At 40.2% G+C, this 18255-nt stretch overlaps 1 protein-coding gene across 2 annotated transcripts in view; it reads right to left on the bottom strand.

Annotated features, from left to right (window-relative positions):
• Positions 1 to 18255, bottom strand: part of LOC126276318 (lachesin) — a 1594347-nt gene that overhangs the window by 1274658 nt on the left and 301434 nt on the right. For both annotated transcript variants that reach the window (XM_049977266.1, XM_049977267.1), the window contains exon 2: positions 5443 to 5511. In XM_049977266.1, the coding sequence (XP_049833223.1) occupies positions 5443 to 5511 (69 nt within the window). The remainder of the gene's footprint in view (positions 1 to 5442; positions 5512 to 18255) is intronic.

The raw sequence follows: 18255 nt of genomic DNA, 5'->3' as shown, positions 1-18255 counted from the left end.
GCCATAGCCTGGGGGATGTTTCCAGAATGAGATTTTCACTCTGCAGCGGAGTGTGCGCTGATATGAAACTTCCTGGCAGATTAAAACTCATGGTGTTCACATTTGCCACTTGAAGAAAAGATCTGGAACGCGATAATTTTTCTTTTATATAGTTATTGAGAAGCCACATCAGCCACTGTAATTTACGACAAGTTCAATAAGTAATTAAAGATAATTGAGGGTCACTGTAGAACATTTTGATAGTTTTCTCTTTTGTAAAACTTAAATTAAACCTAGATTATAGATGTGATATGGCATAGCTCATCCTTTGATCGATTGTAGAACTTGGAAACCCATTCAGGGAATATTCGTTCACATTTTTGTTGAACGTAGTTGGTTTTTACCATCCTGTATTAAAACATTTCCTTTTATCAATAGTGCAATTTATAAATGATGTTTTGTGAGTAGAATAAAATTTCCAATGGTAAACTTAACTGCTTTTTCGACGTTATTTTACCAGCTAACTAAAAGTAGGAAAGCCTTGAACCCTTTCCACTATATTTAGTTAGTATTAAGATTCTTTTACAGGGAGTGCAGTGGAGCTGACGCTGAGATCATTTAGTATTTGGTTATATCATCGCTAGTCTCACTGAACTCTTCTGAACTCTACATGTCATGTGTGGTCTGGCGTCTCCTTACCAGCAACAGGTCCCAGGTTCAATCTAGTCAATTCCCTAAAAAACACGCTCAGAGCGTCGTTGCGCGAAAGTGGTAGGTAGACACGATATAGAACAAACAGACACCACCATGAATGTTTCGATAGTGACAGCTACCCGCCAATTCCTAAAGTGGAAAAGCTTTCTTTGGATGATCAAATGTTCAGGAGAATGTGGTGGTGGCAATAGTTTTTTTTTATTGTAGGCTAGGCTCAAGTAGTACTGTTTACACGGTACGCGTTTTTAGCCATCGTGTAAATAACCTTACTGATGAATAAAATCTGATCTCCGTTAAAGTTAAAACAAAAAAAGAAGTCCCACTAGTTATTATGTAGATATTGGTTATGACCAAGTAATTACAACTTTAGGGAAAAAAGTATCAGAACTGAGAGAAAAAAATGGAAGAGTGCTTTTCCTAATAACCGTATTATGCAAACCCTTTAAATAAAAAAGGGAACGTGAGGATAGAAAGTACTGAATTCTATAAAGAGTAGTTTCAAAGACTGACTTTGACAATGTAAGCTAAAAACGTATATGTTACGCTGAAGAACATTTAGAATTTTAAGGAAATAGTATTTATTAAAAAAGCTGAAGATTTTTTTCCTAGTATAATAAAAAGGAATATATGGGTTTAACGGGTTCAAGCGGATATAGTTCTGCTGGTGTCTGAGGACAGTGTACTGAACAACAATACGTCAGTATTTGCGTTTGCGTACTGATAATTGTAGCTATTAAAAGTTGTATGCTTTTAGTTTGGATAATAGCTCCAAGCATATGTGGCAAGAGCAAGCCATTAATGTTTATTTCTTTTTGGGCAAATGGTCAGGTGGTAAAGTGCGGATGCGTACGCAAAACGATTAATCTATACCGATACGTGTAGTCCACTTAGTTGCGCAGTTACTACCGTGCAGCAAATAACAGATGATAAAGATTGAGACGTATATGTGGGAAGACTGTTCGACGCAGAGAAAAAAGCTAACAGACTGGCGTGAGTACATACAGAAGTTCCCCATATTACAACATCTGCACTTATGCCCTTTAAACCGTGTATACAGGGTCTTTCAGGTGACCCTGCCGCTATCGTTTCATGCACTCCGAAATAGCTGGCCTTCATAAACCACACACGAGATTCTTATATTCCCTCGTTCGCTACCCGCAAACTATTAGTTGTACAGACCAAATAGGCCCCAAGTTCACTACCACATACGTTTCCAACATACTGCGCTATGCACATGCTAAAGAGGAACACGGACGCACTTTCTTTTATCTTGCAAGCTAAATTCGCTACAGAGTGAGACCGCGAGCTGCAGAAAACAGCAAACAGAATTTCCATTGTGCAAGTTTTTCGTTTCAGTGCTACAGAGCGAGATAGTGTTCAGTAAGACAGGTTTCAGTTCCTAACTTATTCATTCAACATTTTGATACAGTTCAGGTGTTCTGTAACTTCACAGACCACTCTTTATTTTGTGTGGTTTCGTAACATAAAATAGGTTCAGGTCATCCAGACAATAGCTGTCAAACTTCCAGGAGCATGGTTCTTCTTTTGTTAGAAATCTGAAAACAGTTCACAATCTCCTCCCAGTTGTAAGCTCCCCTTCACTTTTTCCAAATACTGCAGTTCATTCGGTTGGAAATCAGTCGGGTCTTTTGAAGGCAAACAGCTTACGCATCAAGCCCGACACAGGGTGAAACCGTGTGTCCGCTGACCGCGACATGATTAACTACAACAAAAATTAATAACTAATGATGACACAGATCCTCTACAATAATAGATGACGTACATTGACATAATTTCAAACAACAGAATACGGTAAACTCTGGTCTTCTCATTCTCGCTGATGTAATTCACAAATCAGAATCGATTTATTCTTGAGGAGCGACAATTAGTTTATGTTGGTTGATTGCGAATTTGGTAAAAAATTATTCTACGTGCCAGTTTACGCATTAACAATGGGTGTTATACGAACTACGTTGGTTCTGGAAGACCATTGGTGACTTCGTGTATTCGCTACCTCAAGCATTGTCGATGAGAAACGGCGCACCTACTTTACCGCCACATTCTACTTGGTTAACTTTATATACACCATAATTTCAAGTGGTAGAGGCAGTGTTGATGCTGTGTAACCTGGCAGCAACTTATGCTCCCAGGGAAAAGTTCCAACGAAACTTTGATGTGCTGATGGAGCTGCATTGCAGTACCGAATCTATGCAAGTTTCTTCTTATTGGTAATACAGCAGAGGGTTGAATCTAATGTGAATTAAACGTACCGCGGAAGGTGTCGCCTTCGACTGTTACAGGAAACGATCACTCAAAGTATCATTATACATCAAATTGCCTTACAAATTGTAGTTCCTCTGTTAATACTATCGTAACATTCTATGAATGCGTGCATGTCTCCATGTTACAGTATGAGCAACCTTTCACATGGTAAAGATGCCGTCGTATCTGCAGCTGTGCATTATAAAATTAATCACTTATCATTGTATGACTTGTTGAATTCAGGAGAGAAACCATACGGCGAGGAAACGCGTTCACACAGTCGGCGTAACTTTTCAACGAGGCCACACTACGCAGACTGCAACTTGTGTGCGGACAATGTACATATTGATACAGAACTTCGTGGCGCCAGCAGCGTCCAAGACAAACAGCGAAATGGAAACGAGCAACGCAGCACGGCTGTGTTTATGCATTGTTGTTTGAATCCTTAGTCGAGCAAAGTGGCACACATACGAAGTAACTTCATGTACAAGGCAAGCTGTTTCATAAGGATTTTGGCCGATACACGGAATTTTGAGTGCATATTGTGGTTTTGTATCTGCGGTTTTGTAAATGTATCGAAGCAAACTCTTATGAGTCAAGATAATTACAGATATCTGAATGAGAGAAACGCAGAATCCAACAATAGCTCCACCCACTCATGAAACAAAAAAGTAGTTTTTGCAACGGATGTTTTTCTTTCGTTAAATCGTACGGACATACGGAATTTGCGCTTGATCTTGGAACATTTTTCACTCGCCTGTGCTGCAGGAATATGATAACTGCTACTTTTTCCCTCTGTATTACCACACAGGCATACTACGTCCTTCACGGTCATTTAAAAAGTCCCCAATTACACAGTCTGGAACCTTAACAAAACGTATTCGCGATGAAGTCACAATAAACACCTCGACATTAACTGCATGGTCACCCAAAAAGTATTCTGTTTCGATGCAGACAACTTAACGAAATTGGTCACACTTCATCAACGAAACCTATTTTCAGATAACATTAACATTTATATTGCGATCATCAGGAAATAATGGTTGAGACTATAGTTGAGACTACAGGTGAATGGAAACACTTCCTTCCCGATTAACAGCGGACCAGTTAAGATACGATCCTAGGAAAGCAACTCTCTCCAGGAAATTATACATAGTAATCTTACAATACCCATAACTGGAATCGTTTCTAAATGCAAAAACAGCTTTTCCTTTATAAAATAGAGACTCCAGATTGAAACGATGCATGTTTAATTCAACCGTTTAACACGCTACAATCACCCCTCAGTATCTCTTTGTCACAAATATGAATCGTGATTGTACCATAAGTGTTCACAAATTTATCAACTTTTACGTTCGGCAAACGACTTCTTATTCTTATTACTACAGATACGATGTAGGATCCATTAAGATATCAAGAGATCATAATTGCAGTATCATACAAAATACACGTGTCAAAACTGAAACGCAAGTACCAGGTACCTAGTTAGCTTTGCAGAATAATTCTTTATTCTGAGAAATTGATTGATATAGCTCAAATTTTTCGTAATTCAAATCATATTTATTCATTAAGACATCATCGGAAGCCACCGCCAATTTTATACCTTGAAATACATCAAAATTCTGTCCTGTTAATAGCGAAATATTCTGAGCCCAGTGACTTTCATAGATTTCACAAGTTTTAGTCTTTAAAGGAAATATTCAAAAATTAAACTTTTGTTAAATTTTGACTATCTTAGAAACCGGAATTTTTGTTGAACGTCATGGTATCACTATGAAAAAGGAAAAGTAGTGCCTTGTGTTTCTGCAAAACACAACGATGGAAAAAGCTATTAATTAATGTAGCATTCAGTTGTAAATGACTGAAAATCATAAAGCGATGCTTTACAGCGAAAAGTGTGAAACTTCAAATAACCGCACATCAATATTACAACTCCTGTGGCAATAAACTGCCTATAAACAACAATGTCGCGTTCCCGAATTCTTTAATTAATTCATTTTCCAACTCACTTCCATTAATGAGAAGTTTTGAATGGCAATTCTCAGAGACAAATGGACGGAGAAGCTTGACATAAGGGTCTCACACAACGAAAAAAAAATTTCAATGTGAGGAGGCCATTTTTCCATATAACAGTGTGAAACTGCATGCTAAATGACAGTGAGTCGACAACATCACGGCCAGGAAAAGTGCAGCTACTTTTGATCTGAGGATATTTTGTAAGGGACTGCTCTTTCCAATTGCTCTCCGCTTGTGAAATGAATACATCGTTATCAAAAGACCTGTGTTGCTTTCCTGTGAGGAGATTGCACGTTTTATACTACTGAGATTATTTGTTTCTTTATTGCCAACACAGTGTAAAGTGAAAATTCCACTTCTGGTGTTTCATGTGTGGCGTTACAATGCAGGCGATCGCCTGCGTGCGGTGCAGTAAGGTGCAGCTACTGGTGCAGTGCCTCTATATTCCTATAGAGTGCTGAGCATACTCACCGCGTGCATGTCGGTGGCTCCTAGACGGCCGACTTTCTAGGGACCAGTGGGCAGCTTCCTCGTTACAGCCTGCAAAACGATACGCGGCTTCAATCAATCCCTTCTCTTTGTGGCTACTGGCCGGTACCCGTAGTAATCAGACGACATACTCTTGTAAATTTCACAACGGTAATTTGATTAATAAATATGAGAAAGATTGCAGTGGTACCTACTGCCAATCAGTCTGCGTTTGTCTGATGGAACTTCATCTACTGGCTCAAATAGCTCTGAGCACTATAACATCTGAGGTCATCAGTCTCCTAGAACTTAGAATTACTTAAACTTAACTAATCTAAGGAGAGCACACACATGCATGCCCGATGCAGGATTCGAACCTGGAACCGTAGCGGTCGCGCGGTGCAAGACTGAAGCGCCTAGAACCACTCGGCCACACAGGCCGGCCTTCATTTACTGAAGCGCATAAATTTATTGCACAGATTCCCAGCACATTGTCACAGTAGATTAACTGGTATCTCTAGGGGCACTGAAGGAGATGAAACAACATTATAGAAGGCTAAGAAAATGTCAGTGGAAAAAGACGCGAGAGCTCACCTATGGATGTCATTCTAGTAGAAGGTAATAAAGACTTAGTAGCGTTGAAGGCACTTTCAGTTCTGAATTTATGTTTAATGATAAACAAAGCAAACGTAGCACATGTAGACGCTACGGAAGGGTACATTGCACTAGCTGATAAAAATTGGAATATGTAGAACAGGTTGTCCAAATGTACAGAATAATTGTTATACAAAGCTGAAGGAATTGTCAGAATACAAATCACGCTGGAGAACTTCAAATCAGTCGAAAATCTGATGACCTCAAGGAATATTAGATACGCAGATTAAATCGTTAGCAAAAATAGCACTTAATCGGTTCAACATATAGAAACATGTTAAATATTACTTCTGGGTTAAGATATTATCAATATACTATGTTTACGCGATGAGTAGTAATTTCTGAATTATTTTAAAATGCATTCTGCAACGGCGACAACATGCAATATTTTCGTAGAGCAACATTGGGCATCCTCAACCTAAAAAGAACCAAATAAGTGTATTTATCTCTTGTAATTTTAGTAGTTTTTGTTTGTGTCTCTAATTCGTGAAATTGACTAGAATTGATATATGGGAGACATAGATATTTTAAGAACATCAAACATCAGGTAGGATTATGTAACTGTTGATCGTTGTTGTGCGATGCACAACTCACACAAAACTCAGTTTTAGTTTGGTAAGTTCAGCATGCGTTTAACACTCTAATAAGTCAGCCTTCGGACTGAAGACTACATCAACAATAACAACATTTCTGCAACTTCCTGGGATTAAAACTAGAAGAGGATGTCTTATGACGAAATAACTAATCAGTTGAATGGAAAAAAATAAGGAGTGCCTCATACCTCGGAAGTGCTAGAGGTTAAACAAAGACTTACGTCTGTACACAGCCACCAGAACATGTATTAGCAGTATACTGACCATGGCTGCATACGCGATTTCTATTAATTTCCTCTGTATGTACTTAGCATACACATCAACTGATCAAAACCTAGGTCATGCAATACCACTAGGCACTAAAATCACTTGGTTAGTGGTGGGTCAGTCAAACCTTTTATGGCACAACCACTGAATATACTTCAGAAAAGTTTTTACTGAAATGTTTTACTTTTCAGAAGAGGTCTGGATTATGGAGAGAAGTAAAGTGATGTAATGCCATTTGTCTCACCTACTCGGCAATTTTTATTTAGTTTCCTGGATCGTTTATTTTCTGCAGTACATCAGTTCTCACAAAAAACATCTCGTGTGTAGGTTACACCATTTTGTAAAAAGATTAATCAATGTTTCGGTCAATATTGCTCCACTGTTAATGGCCTTCACTTGTGTACGTAATTCATAATAGCCGAAATGCTGACTCTTCGTTTTGTAAAGTGGAACGATCTAAAATACATAAGAATTTTGTTAGGTGAACTATAAAGTTTTCAAACAAATAGTATCTAAATTTTACTCACATGAAATGTATCCGAGCGGCTATAGAGTAACACTTAAGCACACACCGCACAGAGTTTTAGGTTTCTTCTGCACCAGGTTAGACATTCCGTATAGGTTAAAAAGTTCTGAAATCGAGTGGTATTCACATGATGATCTACCTGTCATCTGATCATACAGTGTAGGCTTTCACGGCCGATATTGTCTTCACTTAAAACTTCCGCCTGATAGGCCGTTGTCGATGTATAAAACTCTCCCCTGACGTTTCGTCTCCGACTGTGGGAGACACCCTCCGAGGTAAAGCGGCAGCCCCGTCATCTATACAGCAAGCTGAACCCATGACGTGAATTTCTAATCTTTGGCAGGACACACAGTCAAGTAATGTAATATGCCAGCAGGATAGCGTTACTGAACAGAAGTTGCTCACTTAGTTTCTCATTGAACTCTGTTTCGTATTGGAGATTGCTTAGCTGTATGGTAACTTCAATTCATCAAATGAAACCACGTTGCTGTTTGCAAACAGCTTAATGGAGAAACGTAAATAAATAGTTTCATCTTGAATCACAAGATGCTGTTTAAGAATGTAACCGCTATCTAGAGGCTGTTTACTGATTCGTGACTGTCCTTAAGAAAACCAGCACATATATGTGGAGAATACAACCTATTACCATAGTACCTAATAAATTATGTTTACTATATAAGCCGAGAAAGATAAGTACAAGACACACTCATACGCAAATCACCAGTTATCGTAACACATTAGTGAAAACAAAAGTCACGTAGGAAGCGATACCTTATAACGGGTAGTAGAACAAAAACGTAATACACAACATTATCTATTTTCGACAATAACAATACTTGCATATCCGTTATAATACGTTCACACTAAAACTCCAATGATGTACTATTCATTTCAGACGACGCCCTTTACTCACTCAAAGTTGATGATGAAGTATCAAATACATCACTGACTCGCGTTGAGCTGCTGCTTAGAAAGATAGCTTCACAGGTCCAAAGACAGACTACATATCTACCTAGCACTAAAGAGGACCAAACAGACAATATGGCTAACATTTTTGTAAATATATTCATCCAAACAAAGAGAAATAAACTGTTTCGGACCAAGGACCAAGGACTTACATGAGCACACAATGTGCCCCATTTTAAGAGTAGAAATACTTGGATAGTGTGTGTGTGTGTGTGTGTGTGTGTGTGTGTGTGTGTGAGTCGACTGTACAAAAAAGGAGACATATGCATATGTCTAAGAGGTTACAAGATGCATAATGTAACTTAATACCGTGGCCAGGAATGCCCTTTTTGCCAGTACAAGTCTGCTTTTGATATCCTCCGTGCTCCGTCCGCCATTGATTATTTTGCTACCTAGGTAGCAGAATTCCCTAACTTCATCTACTTGGTGACCATAATTCCTGTTGTTAAGTTTCTCGCTGTTCTCATTGCTGCTGCGTGTCATTACTTTCGCTTTCCTTCGCTTTACGCTCTGTACATATACTGAACTCTTTATACTCATTCAGCAAATCACGTAATTCTTCTTCACTTTCACTGAAGATAGCAATGTCATCAGCGAATCTATCATTGATATCCTTTCACCTTGAATTTTAAGTTCACTCTTCAACCTTTCTTTCATTTTCGACATAGCTTCTTCCAAATAGAAGTTCAACAGTAGGAGCGAAAGATTACATTCCTGTATTACCCCCTTTTTATCCGAGCACTTCGTTGTTGGTCTTGCAATCTTTTCATTTCCTCTTGGTTCTTGTACATATTGTGTACTGTCTGTCTTTCCCTGAGGTTTACCCTTTTTTCAGATTTTCGAACATTTTGCACCATTTTATTTTGTCGAATGCATTTTCCAAGCCGAGAAATGCAGGAAATGAAAGTATCTTGATTTTTCTTCAGTCTTGCTTCCATAATGAACCTCAGTGCCAGAATTGCCTCTGTGGAGCTTTTCCCTTTCCTAAAGCCAAGCCCAATGGCCATCTAACACTTACTCAGCTTTCTTTTCCAGTTTCCTGTATGTTAATCTTGTGAGCGACTTCCATGATGACTAGATAAGCTAATTGTACAGTAATTCTGATGTTTGTCGACCCTTCCAGTCTTCGGAATTTTGTGGATGCAGCCTTCCAGAAAGTCAGATGGCATATCGCCAGATCCATACATTCTACACAGCCACGTGAATAATCGTTTTGTTGCAATTTCTCCCATTGGTTTTAGAAATTTTGATAGAACGTTATCTTCCCTTCTGCCTTATTCGATCTTAAGTCGTCCGAAGCTAAATTCTGATGATAATATTCGATGCTCTATCTCATACCCATCGACTTGTGTTTCTTCTTCTATTACGTCATCGGACTAACCTTCCCCTTCATAGACGCCCTCAGTGTATTCTTTCCATCTATCTGGACTTTCTTTTACATTTAACAATGGAATTACCACTGCACTTTTAATGTTACCACCCTTGCCTTTAATTTCACCGGAGGTTGTTCTGACTTTTCAATATCCTGTATCAGTCCTTCCAAAAATTGTTTCTTTTTCTATTTCTTCACGTTTTTCATGTAGCCCTTTCGCTCTAGTTTCCTGCCACTCCAGAATGTGATTTTCACTCTACAGCGGAATGAGCGCTGATATGAAACTGCCTGGCGGATTAAAACTGTGTGCTGGACCGTGACTCGAACTCAGGACTGTTGCCTTTCACAGGAAACTGCTCTACCAACTGAGCTACGCAAGCACGACTCACGGCCTGTTCTCACAGCTTTACTTCTGCCTGCTGTCAGAAGGGGGCGTGAGTCGTGCTTGGGTAGCTCAGTTGGTAGAGCAGTTGCCCGCGAAAGGCGAAGGTAGCGAGTTCGAGTCTCGGTACGGCACACAGTTTTTATCTGCCAGGAACTTTCCTGCAATTACTATTTCCTTCATCCACAAGTGGCTTGTATTTCTGTATTCCTGATTTTCCCTGGATATTTTTGTGCTTCCTTCTTTCTTCAGTCAGCCGAAGTATTTCTTCTGATGTAATCTGAGTGAAATATTCCCGTATCTCTTGGCGTTTCCTGCTATATGTCGTCCTCTTATGATTCTTGAACAGAGTATTCGCTATTACCAGATGAAATTTATTGCAGAACTCAATTACTCTTTCTCCTTTCTCATTTCTACTACCAAGCCCGTGTACACGCGTAACCCTTTCTTCTACCTCTTCCCCTACAACCGCATTCTAGTCTCCCATGACTATCAGATTTTAAACTCCTGAACTGCTCGTTCACTATCCTCATATAGTTTCTCGTATCTCTTTATCTTCGGCTTGCAACGTCGGCATATATAACTGAGCTATGGTTGACCGTGTTATTTTTTGCCGATTATGTTAACAATCCTATCACTGAACTGTTCGTAGTAACTCATTCTCTGCCCTACCTTTCTGTTATACCATTTTCTGCTGCTGTTGATGTTACCCTATACTCATCCGACCAGAAATCCTTGTCTTCCTTCCATTTCATTTCACAGACCCTCACTATTTCTAGATTAAGCCTTTGCATTTTCTTTTTCAGATTTTAAAGCTCCCTACCATGGTCAAACTTCTGTCGTTCAACGACCCGACTAGTAGAACGTCATCCTTTTATTGGTTATTCAGTCTTTTTCTCTAACTGCTTAATATGTCAATTCTTGTGCTGAACACAATTTGCATCCTTAGTACATCTAATAAATGATTCAAAATATTATGTTACTTGCAAACAATATCGTACATGTAGCCCCTCCGTTTTGCAATACATATGACTTAATTTACGTCTTCCTTGAGGACATTTTGTTATATCTAATGAAAAATATACTACTCTGCATTGAAAGGATTGCCGCAAAAGCCTAACAGAGTCTCCGAGTCAGAATAAAAATGTTTTTTTTACATGAAAGTTGTCTTCTCATACATGAAAACAATGTTGCTCATCGAGAAAAAAATGTCCCACTGCTCAGTGGACTATTCACAATTGTTAAGTTCCTTGCACGGTATACTTGTCATCAGTACATTATTAATAAACATAATGTTATGGTTACTATTTAGGAATGGAACGTACGCTATAAACAGCATTTTAACATTGCTGTTCATCCTTCAGAGTCGTCAGTTTGGGGGCTGCAGAGTTAGTTACGTAAATCTACGGCTAGTTCCTCATGTATGTGACCCAGCTGTCCGTAAAAGATGTTCAAGATATTTAACGGCTTTCACACTACACCAGAGGGCTTCAGATCACTGTTTTGAGAAGTTTACAAAATTGACATTTGTTCAAATTGAATTACTTGAGTTAATCTACATAAATAAAAACGAATTTTCTTTGTATGTTTGACCCTATGCGTTCCTAAACCATTCTTCCGACTGCGATGAAACTTTGGAGAGAAGTTCTCAGTACGCCCGCGAAGATTGGTATAGCCCTCCTCCCCGCCCTCACCCCCACCACCTCGTGTCCTCAAAAAAGAGTACGACACATAGTTCAGACGACATGACGTTATAAACAACGAGATCCCATTGCGCGGAAATACCTAGATTTATGCATCCACTATTTGAGAATGAGAGAGAGCACTTGGCGACTGGCAACAGATTATACATATCGTATAATATCAAACGTGAACAAAAAGTTTCCTGACGAGATCCCTCAGGAAATGAAAGGAGAAAAGGTTTCTTGCTTTCAATATTTTCGCTGTACATTCCGTACAACTGCCACATCACGCATAACGCTTTAAGGTATGACTTCGTTACTCTAAATACTATTAGCGACATATTTTGTGTACAGTATATACAGGTATCAGTAAACGTGCTGGCAGATTTATATCACTGTACGACACATACTTCAGGAGATATGACGTCATACACATTCAGAAGCCTGGGAAACTGCCACTTCAGTTCAAATGGTTCAAATGGCTCTGAGCACTATGGGTCTCAGCTGCTGTGGTCATTAGTCCCCTAGAACGTAGAACTACTTAAACCTAACTAACCTAAGGACATCACACACATCCATGCCCGAGGCAGGATTCGAACCTGCGACCGTAGCAGTCTCACGGTTCCGGACTGCGTGCCTAGAACCGCGAGACCACCGCGGCCGGCAGCCACTTCAGTCATGACGTTTTGTTTTATTACATCCTGACAACAAAAGCTATCTGAAACACTTATCGCAAAGGCACTAAAAAAGATCATACAACTACGGCGTATTCCAGTGCTATGTTTTGTAAAACTTTCAAATCAATCGGTTAAGAGCTTTCGAACACTTACAATTAGGAACGTTTATATTTTCTATTCGTTTGTTCTTAATATTAAATCTCAGAAAGTTCTAAACCGACTGATCTGAAATTTTGGCGCAACGCTGCATTCTAATAGTGGTGTGTTTTTATGTACCTATTTTTATAGCAATCTGCCCGCATGTTCAGTTCAAGCATGTGATATGTGAAGCGACCTGAATGAAATACTTACAACAGTGCTATTGGCATAATACCATTGATATTGCGCAAACGAAAAATGTTAAATCGTTATATAGGTATAGTATTTTTATCATGGATAAAATATTTTTTACGTTGTCTTGACGAACCCTGTATTAGTAGTATTTGTTGTCAAATGCTTCACGCACTAAGTGGTGTTGATTGTGCATTTGTAACCCAATACCTCTTTTCTTTCCATAGTATTGCAACTCTTGCCGGCTATAGCTAGTCTCTTATAAAGTAATATTATTCCTTTTGCCTGCTTTACATTCTGGTATGACTGAAAACTTTTAAAGGTAAAGAAGTATCAACGCTTCAGTAATCTTAGTTGTTATGTCGACAACGTGTTGCATTTAATAACAGCAGCACACGTGTACAAGACTTTATGGACACAAAATGAATGTTTCGAACTCGATCTAGCATAACAATTTAGGCTGCAGAGGTTTAGGATGGACAGGCATTAACCTACACACAGGAACTGACATGTCAACCATTTCTCTTTAGTAACGTGGCAGGCTTGAGGCAATCCGACTTCGAGATTTCCACTAAGTGGCATTACCGAGGGTCCGCCAGCGACAACACGCTCACAATGAAGACATTGTTTAACTTGTAAAATCCGCGCTCTCCGTAATCCGCGAGCGTCTGTCCTGCTAGGACCAACTACTGCCGGCGAGAGTTGGGGCCCTCGCCGTCAGTGTAGGCAACCAGCGAACCGACGGCACAGCTGCCGTGTGGCTTAGCCGGGCCGCCGTATGTCCTACCGCGGGCATTTCTCTCGCGGCTTACGGGCTGGCAGCAGCTAACGGCCTACACGTATGTCCGTGTGTTTCGGGACACTACGGTTAGGCGAAACGGCGTTTGCCTTTCGCAGTGCAGTGTTTACCGTTTAGGTTTGTTAAGAAAGTGACATCTTTTTCTAATGAAATCCGACGCTGGTGTTTCTTGTAATCTCTGAAAGTTGAAATATATTACAGTTATCTATCTAACATTCAAAGTGAAAATTTAACATTTGTAATAGAGGGGAGTTAGGGAAGAGGGCTGTACAACGCTATTGGAGACGTATATACCGGGTGATCAAAAAGTCAGTACAAATTTGAAAACTTAATAAACCACGGAATAATGTAAATAGAGAGGTAAGCATGTGTGTCAATTTATACCTCTCTATCTACATTATTCTGTGATTTATTCAGTTTTCAAATTTATACTGACTTATTGATCCCCCGTTAGAGCTATGTGCCCTTGAACGGGTTGTACAATGAAAGTGGCAGACAACGTCCGTCAAAGTTATATGGAATGTAATAGAAATTTTGATATACATGAAAATGATAAGATTATCAGTGCAATTGCACGAAGTAGGTACAGGTAACGAAAGATTGTGCAGCGGAATTCTCATTCAGAAACCGAATGTAAATGCTTTTGGCTTGTGATGAGATCAAGTTATGCTTTGTATAAGAAGAAGAAATATCTACTTGCACGTGCTGGAATTCGACTGCTGTCAGATCGTGGTATATCGAGCCTTTGGTATATCAGTCCACGGTACTGCTGCTTGCGTTGTTGTTCGGGTTCTTACGACTGTTATGTGAATATTGAATCGATAAGTTCAGGATGGCCGTATTCTGCGTATGCAGAATCTCCACACACTCCACACAAATAGTGCCCGAGGGCAGTCCACATCATCCTATCGAGCGTGCATAATCCTACATCCAGATCATGTGAATTATGTTTTTATACACGAAGACAGTTATCACAGTGCGACGTCGTACAGAACACAGCGAATGACACCATGGCAGCCACTGTCAACTCTTCCTTTGCCATAACACAACCAGGCGCACAGACAGTCCTGCAAGCGACACAGCAACAGACATGGGAGGGGCACCATTTCGTCTTCCCATACAAGTTCCGATTCTGTGTACAATACCACATATATATCCATGTGTTAGGGATCCAAGGTGAACGAACGAACCTGATTTCGTTCGTTGTCATACTGGTCCAGCACATGGCGCGATGGTAAAGGGTGCTATTGGATACACGACACGATCACACCTGGTTCACATAGCCAGCAATTTGGATAACAACTGTAACATTTCTCCGAGGTCGTCGGGACACTACTTTTCAACAAGATAACTCAAGAGTACATACTGCCTGTGCTGATGCTGTACTAATCCTTTGGCCAACACGTTTACAGAGGAACCAAACACAATACGGATCTGATCGTGGGTTGTCGATAGCCTGCCACATTACCCGTCAAAAGCCATTACTCAAAGGAAAACCTATACTCAAAGGAATGATATCATTCCCAAGTGTGTCATGCATAAGACAAGAGGATGTAACAGTTGAATTTTACCGTTGACGTATCTACAATCATTCCGCCGCCACCATGGCCGAGTTGTTAACAACATCGTGCAGTGCTTTCTAGGCACAGTTAAGAAGTTTTAAGCAACAAATCTCCCTCTCTCTCTCTCTCTCTCTCTCTCTCTCTCTCTCTCTCTCTCTCTCTCTCGCTTTCTCAATAACAACCCAGAAAGCACTTTAAACCATTTTAAATGTAATTTCTTGTTCTTTGAATGCACCTAGTTTTGTAGTAAGTGATTCAAAACATCACCTTATCATTTTATGCTTCAATATTATTTCTCTATATTTATTGTTGGCTATCTCCACTACTTTGCATGTCTCATAATGGTCTTTTGGCCGCGCGGGATTAGTCGAGCGGTCTAAAAAGCTGCAGTCATGGACTGTGAGGCCGGTCCCGGTGGAGGTTCCAATCCTCCATAGGGCATGGGTTTGTGTGATTGTCCTTAGGATAATTTAGGTTAAGTAGTGCTTAAGCTTAGGGACTGATGACCTTAGCAGTTAAGCCCCATAAGATCTCACACGCACATTTTGTGTTCTTCTGGGGATGTGCTACAGCATATATCCGCTTGCAGTCATTTTGTTAGATAACTGTACATGTTTAAAAGTCATCAGAAGGCGGCACGGTAAAACACCGAGACCCAAAATATATTTACAACTTGCACAGAAACCACAGAACAGTTGTAAGAGAAGGGCATGAAGGAATAGGATTGTAGCCCGTCTCCAATGTTATTCAGTCTGCACACTGAGCTAGCAGTAAAGAAAATAAAAGAAAAATCTGGAGAAGAAATTAAAATACAAGGTGAAGTAAAAAACATTTTTCGGTTTGCCGATGACATCTTCTGACAGGGACAGCAAAGAAAGTGGAAGAGTAGCTGAACGGAATGTACAACGGAACGGATGCCAACAACTGGAGACAACGAGGTTTCGAGTACAGATTACGGATGAAAGGTATCCCACATGTGCTAGTAACGAGCATCCCACAGTAAAAGCGCCAAGTGGTGGGGCCTGAGGATGGCGGTAATGTGCAACCGAAACTAGTCGCGTGATAGAATACAAACACTCTCAAGATACAGCTGTGGTGGGTCTTTTTCTCATGTAGGTCATTTCTCGTTGGTATTATGTGTAAACACAGCGGACACTTCGAACGTGACATCTGCACGACTACAGCAACAATGTTTTACGTACTTGAACTCGTCATATTACCACACTGTAAAATCAATGAAAGAACTTACTTGCTTTTGTAACTACCGTTGAGCGATAATGAAACCTGTTTGACCGTTACTCTTTTTTCTTCGAAAGTATTTAAGGGTTTTCATAACTTACAGTCTTCTGATATTTTCTGTAGTAAATTATAACGTGATGACTACAGTAAAACTAGCACGTCCGATTCTTCAATCACTAAACTTCATTTCATTACTATTCCGACTTCAATACTGGGTCATAATACACCATCAAACTTGGTTATTTAAGTTTTCCAGAACCAGTTTCGTTGCAAGTTCCACATTTAAATACATGGGAGAGAGCTGTGTAGGGTAAAAACTGTGTGGGAGGGCAGAATCCATTCGCCACTCTATTGAAGATGTTGGGTGCAAGTGCTACTCCGAGATAAAGAGGTGTTGACCCCACCCCCCAAAAAAAGTTTGTACACTGTTTATGACCACAACGACAGGTTTGTTCGGGCTCTGACTGACTGCATCTTCGACAGCAATTTGTGTGAACTGTGTAACTTCCTCTGGTTATAACAGTGCTCTGCAACCGCGGACAGACCAAATTGTGGAATGGTCAGATATCTTGGTGTGTGTGTGTGTGTGTGTGTGTGTGTGTGTGTGTGTGTGTGTGTGTGTGTGTGTGTGTGGAGATGAGGGGAAGAAGAGGGAGAGAGACAGTGGTCCACACTAATGCCACAATCCCGCAACTAACAATTATATGAGGGGTGTTGCTCGTAGGACAGAATGACACTCAACGTGACTGATTGACAGTAACGTTCAGGGTGGTTGATGAGAATGTCGAACAGTGAACTGTATAGCTTATGAAATATGTGTACGCAGGTCACCCTGCTGGAAGAGCGGCAAGAGAATTATACACAGCATATTCTGTTACGTCTACCTCCAAGAAACACTACAGATATTTGGCAACTGTAAATTTTGGCTCCCCACACTACCATGTCTGGAGTTGATACTGTGTCTTCTAGTCTGACAGAGAGAAACGAACATCTTTGACTCAGACGTCGAATTTCCTTTCATTACTAAAACAGAACTGCGAGTCAGCTAGTCTCTCTATCGTGACTCTGGAAACATGACGAAGAGATATGCGTCTGTGGAGTGGGATCCTTGCTCGTAGTCCGACTTCCTGCAGTCACTTTCAGGAAACCCTAAAACACGGCAGTACTACTCCTGCTGTAGGCCTTCATTCACCGTCTGCTGCCAATATAGTGCAGCGGTTCACGAATGAATCCACGTGTTTGGTACGAACCGACCCAGGTGGAGTATTGTGACACATTCCGGAGGAATGACCTCTAGTTTGACTCTGTTACTGTTCTTACACGGAATAATTTTCTTATTTAGGTTGTTCTCTTACTTTGGAATAAGCAATTCACTTCATCACTTAGCAGTTAACTAAACTCCTTGTTTTGACATTATGAAGCTACATCACAATCACGTTAGAGTAACTGTTTAAGATGGTAAGCAAGTATAGTGACAAAACCCGCACAGCGGTCGTGCTTTTTCCTGTTTACATATAGAGCCCGCTTCTCTGAAATTTGCAACTGCGAAAGGACTTCAAACATTAAGTTATGGATAACAGGTGCATTTCTGCCTAGGAGTGAAATGCTGTGCAATTGGAAACGTAGTCCAACTGTGGAATACGCAAGAATGTACGTTTGTTGCGGGCAGAGTGTCTAATTTGCACACAGATTCACCCTAAAGTTTTGACAGTGGGTGAATCAAATGTAATGTCGCATCTAGCCACAGTGAAAAGGGGCCATCAGCTT

Source organism: Schistocerca gregaria, chromosome 1 (assembly GCF_023897955.1).
Source record: "Schistocerca gregaria isolate iqSchGreg1 chromosome 1, iqSchGreg1.2, whole genome shotgun sequence".
NCBI classification, from domain to species: domain Eukaryota; kingdom Metazoa; phylum Arthropoda; class Insecta; order Orthoptera; family Acrididae; genus Schistocerca; species Schistocerca gregaria.
Note: the sequence above shows the minus strand (reverse complement) of the source record. Positions and strands in the feature narration are given on the sequence as shown.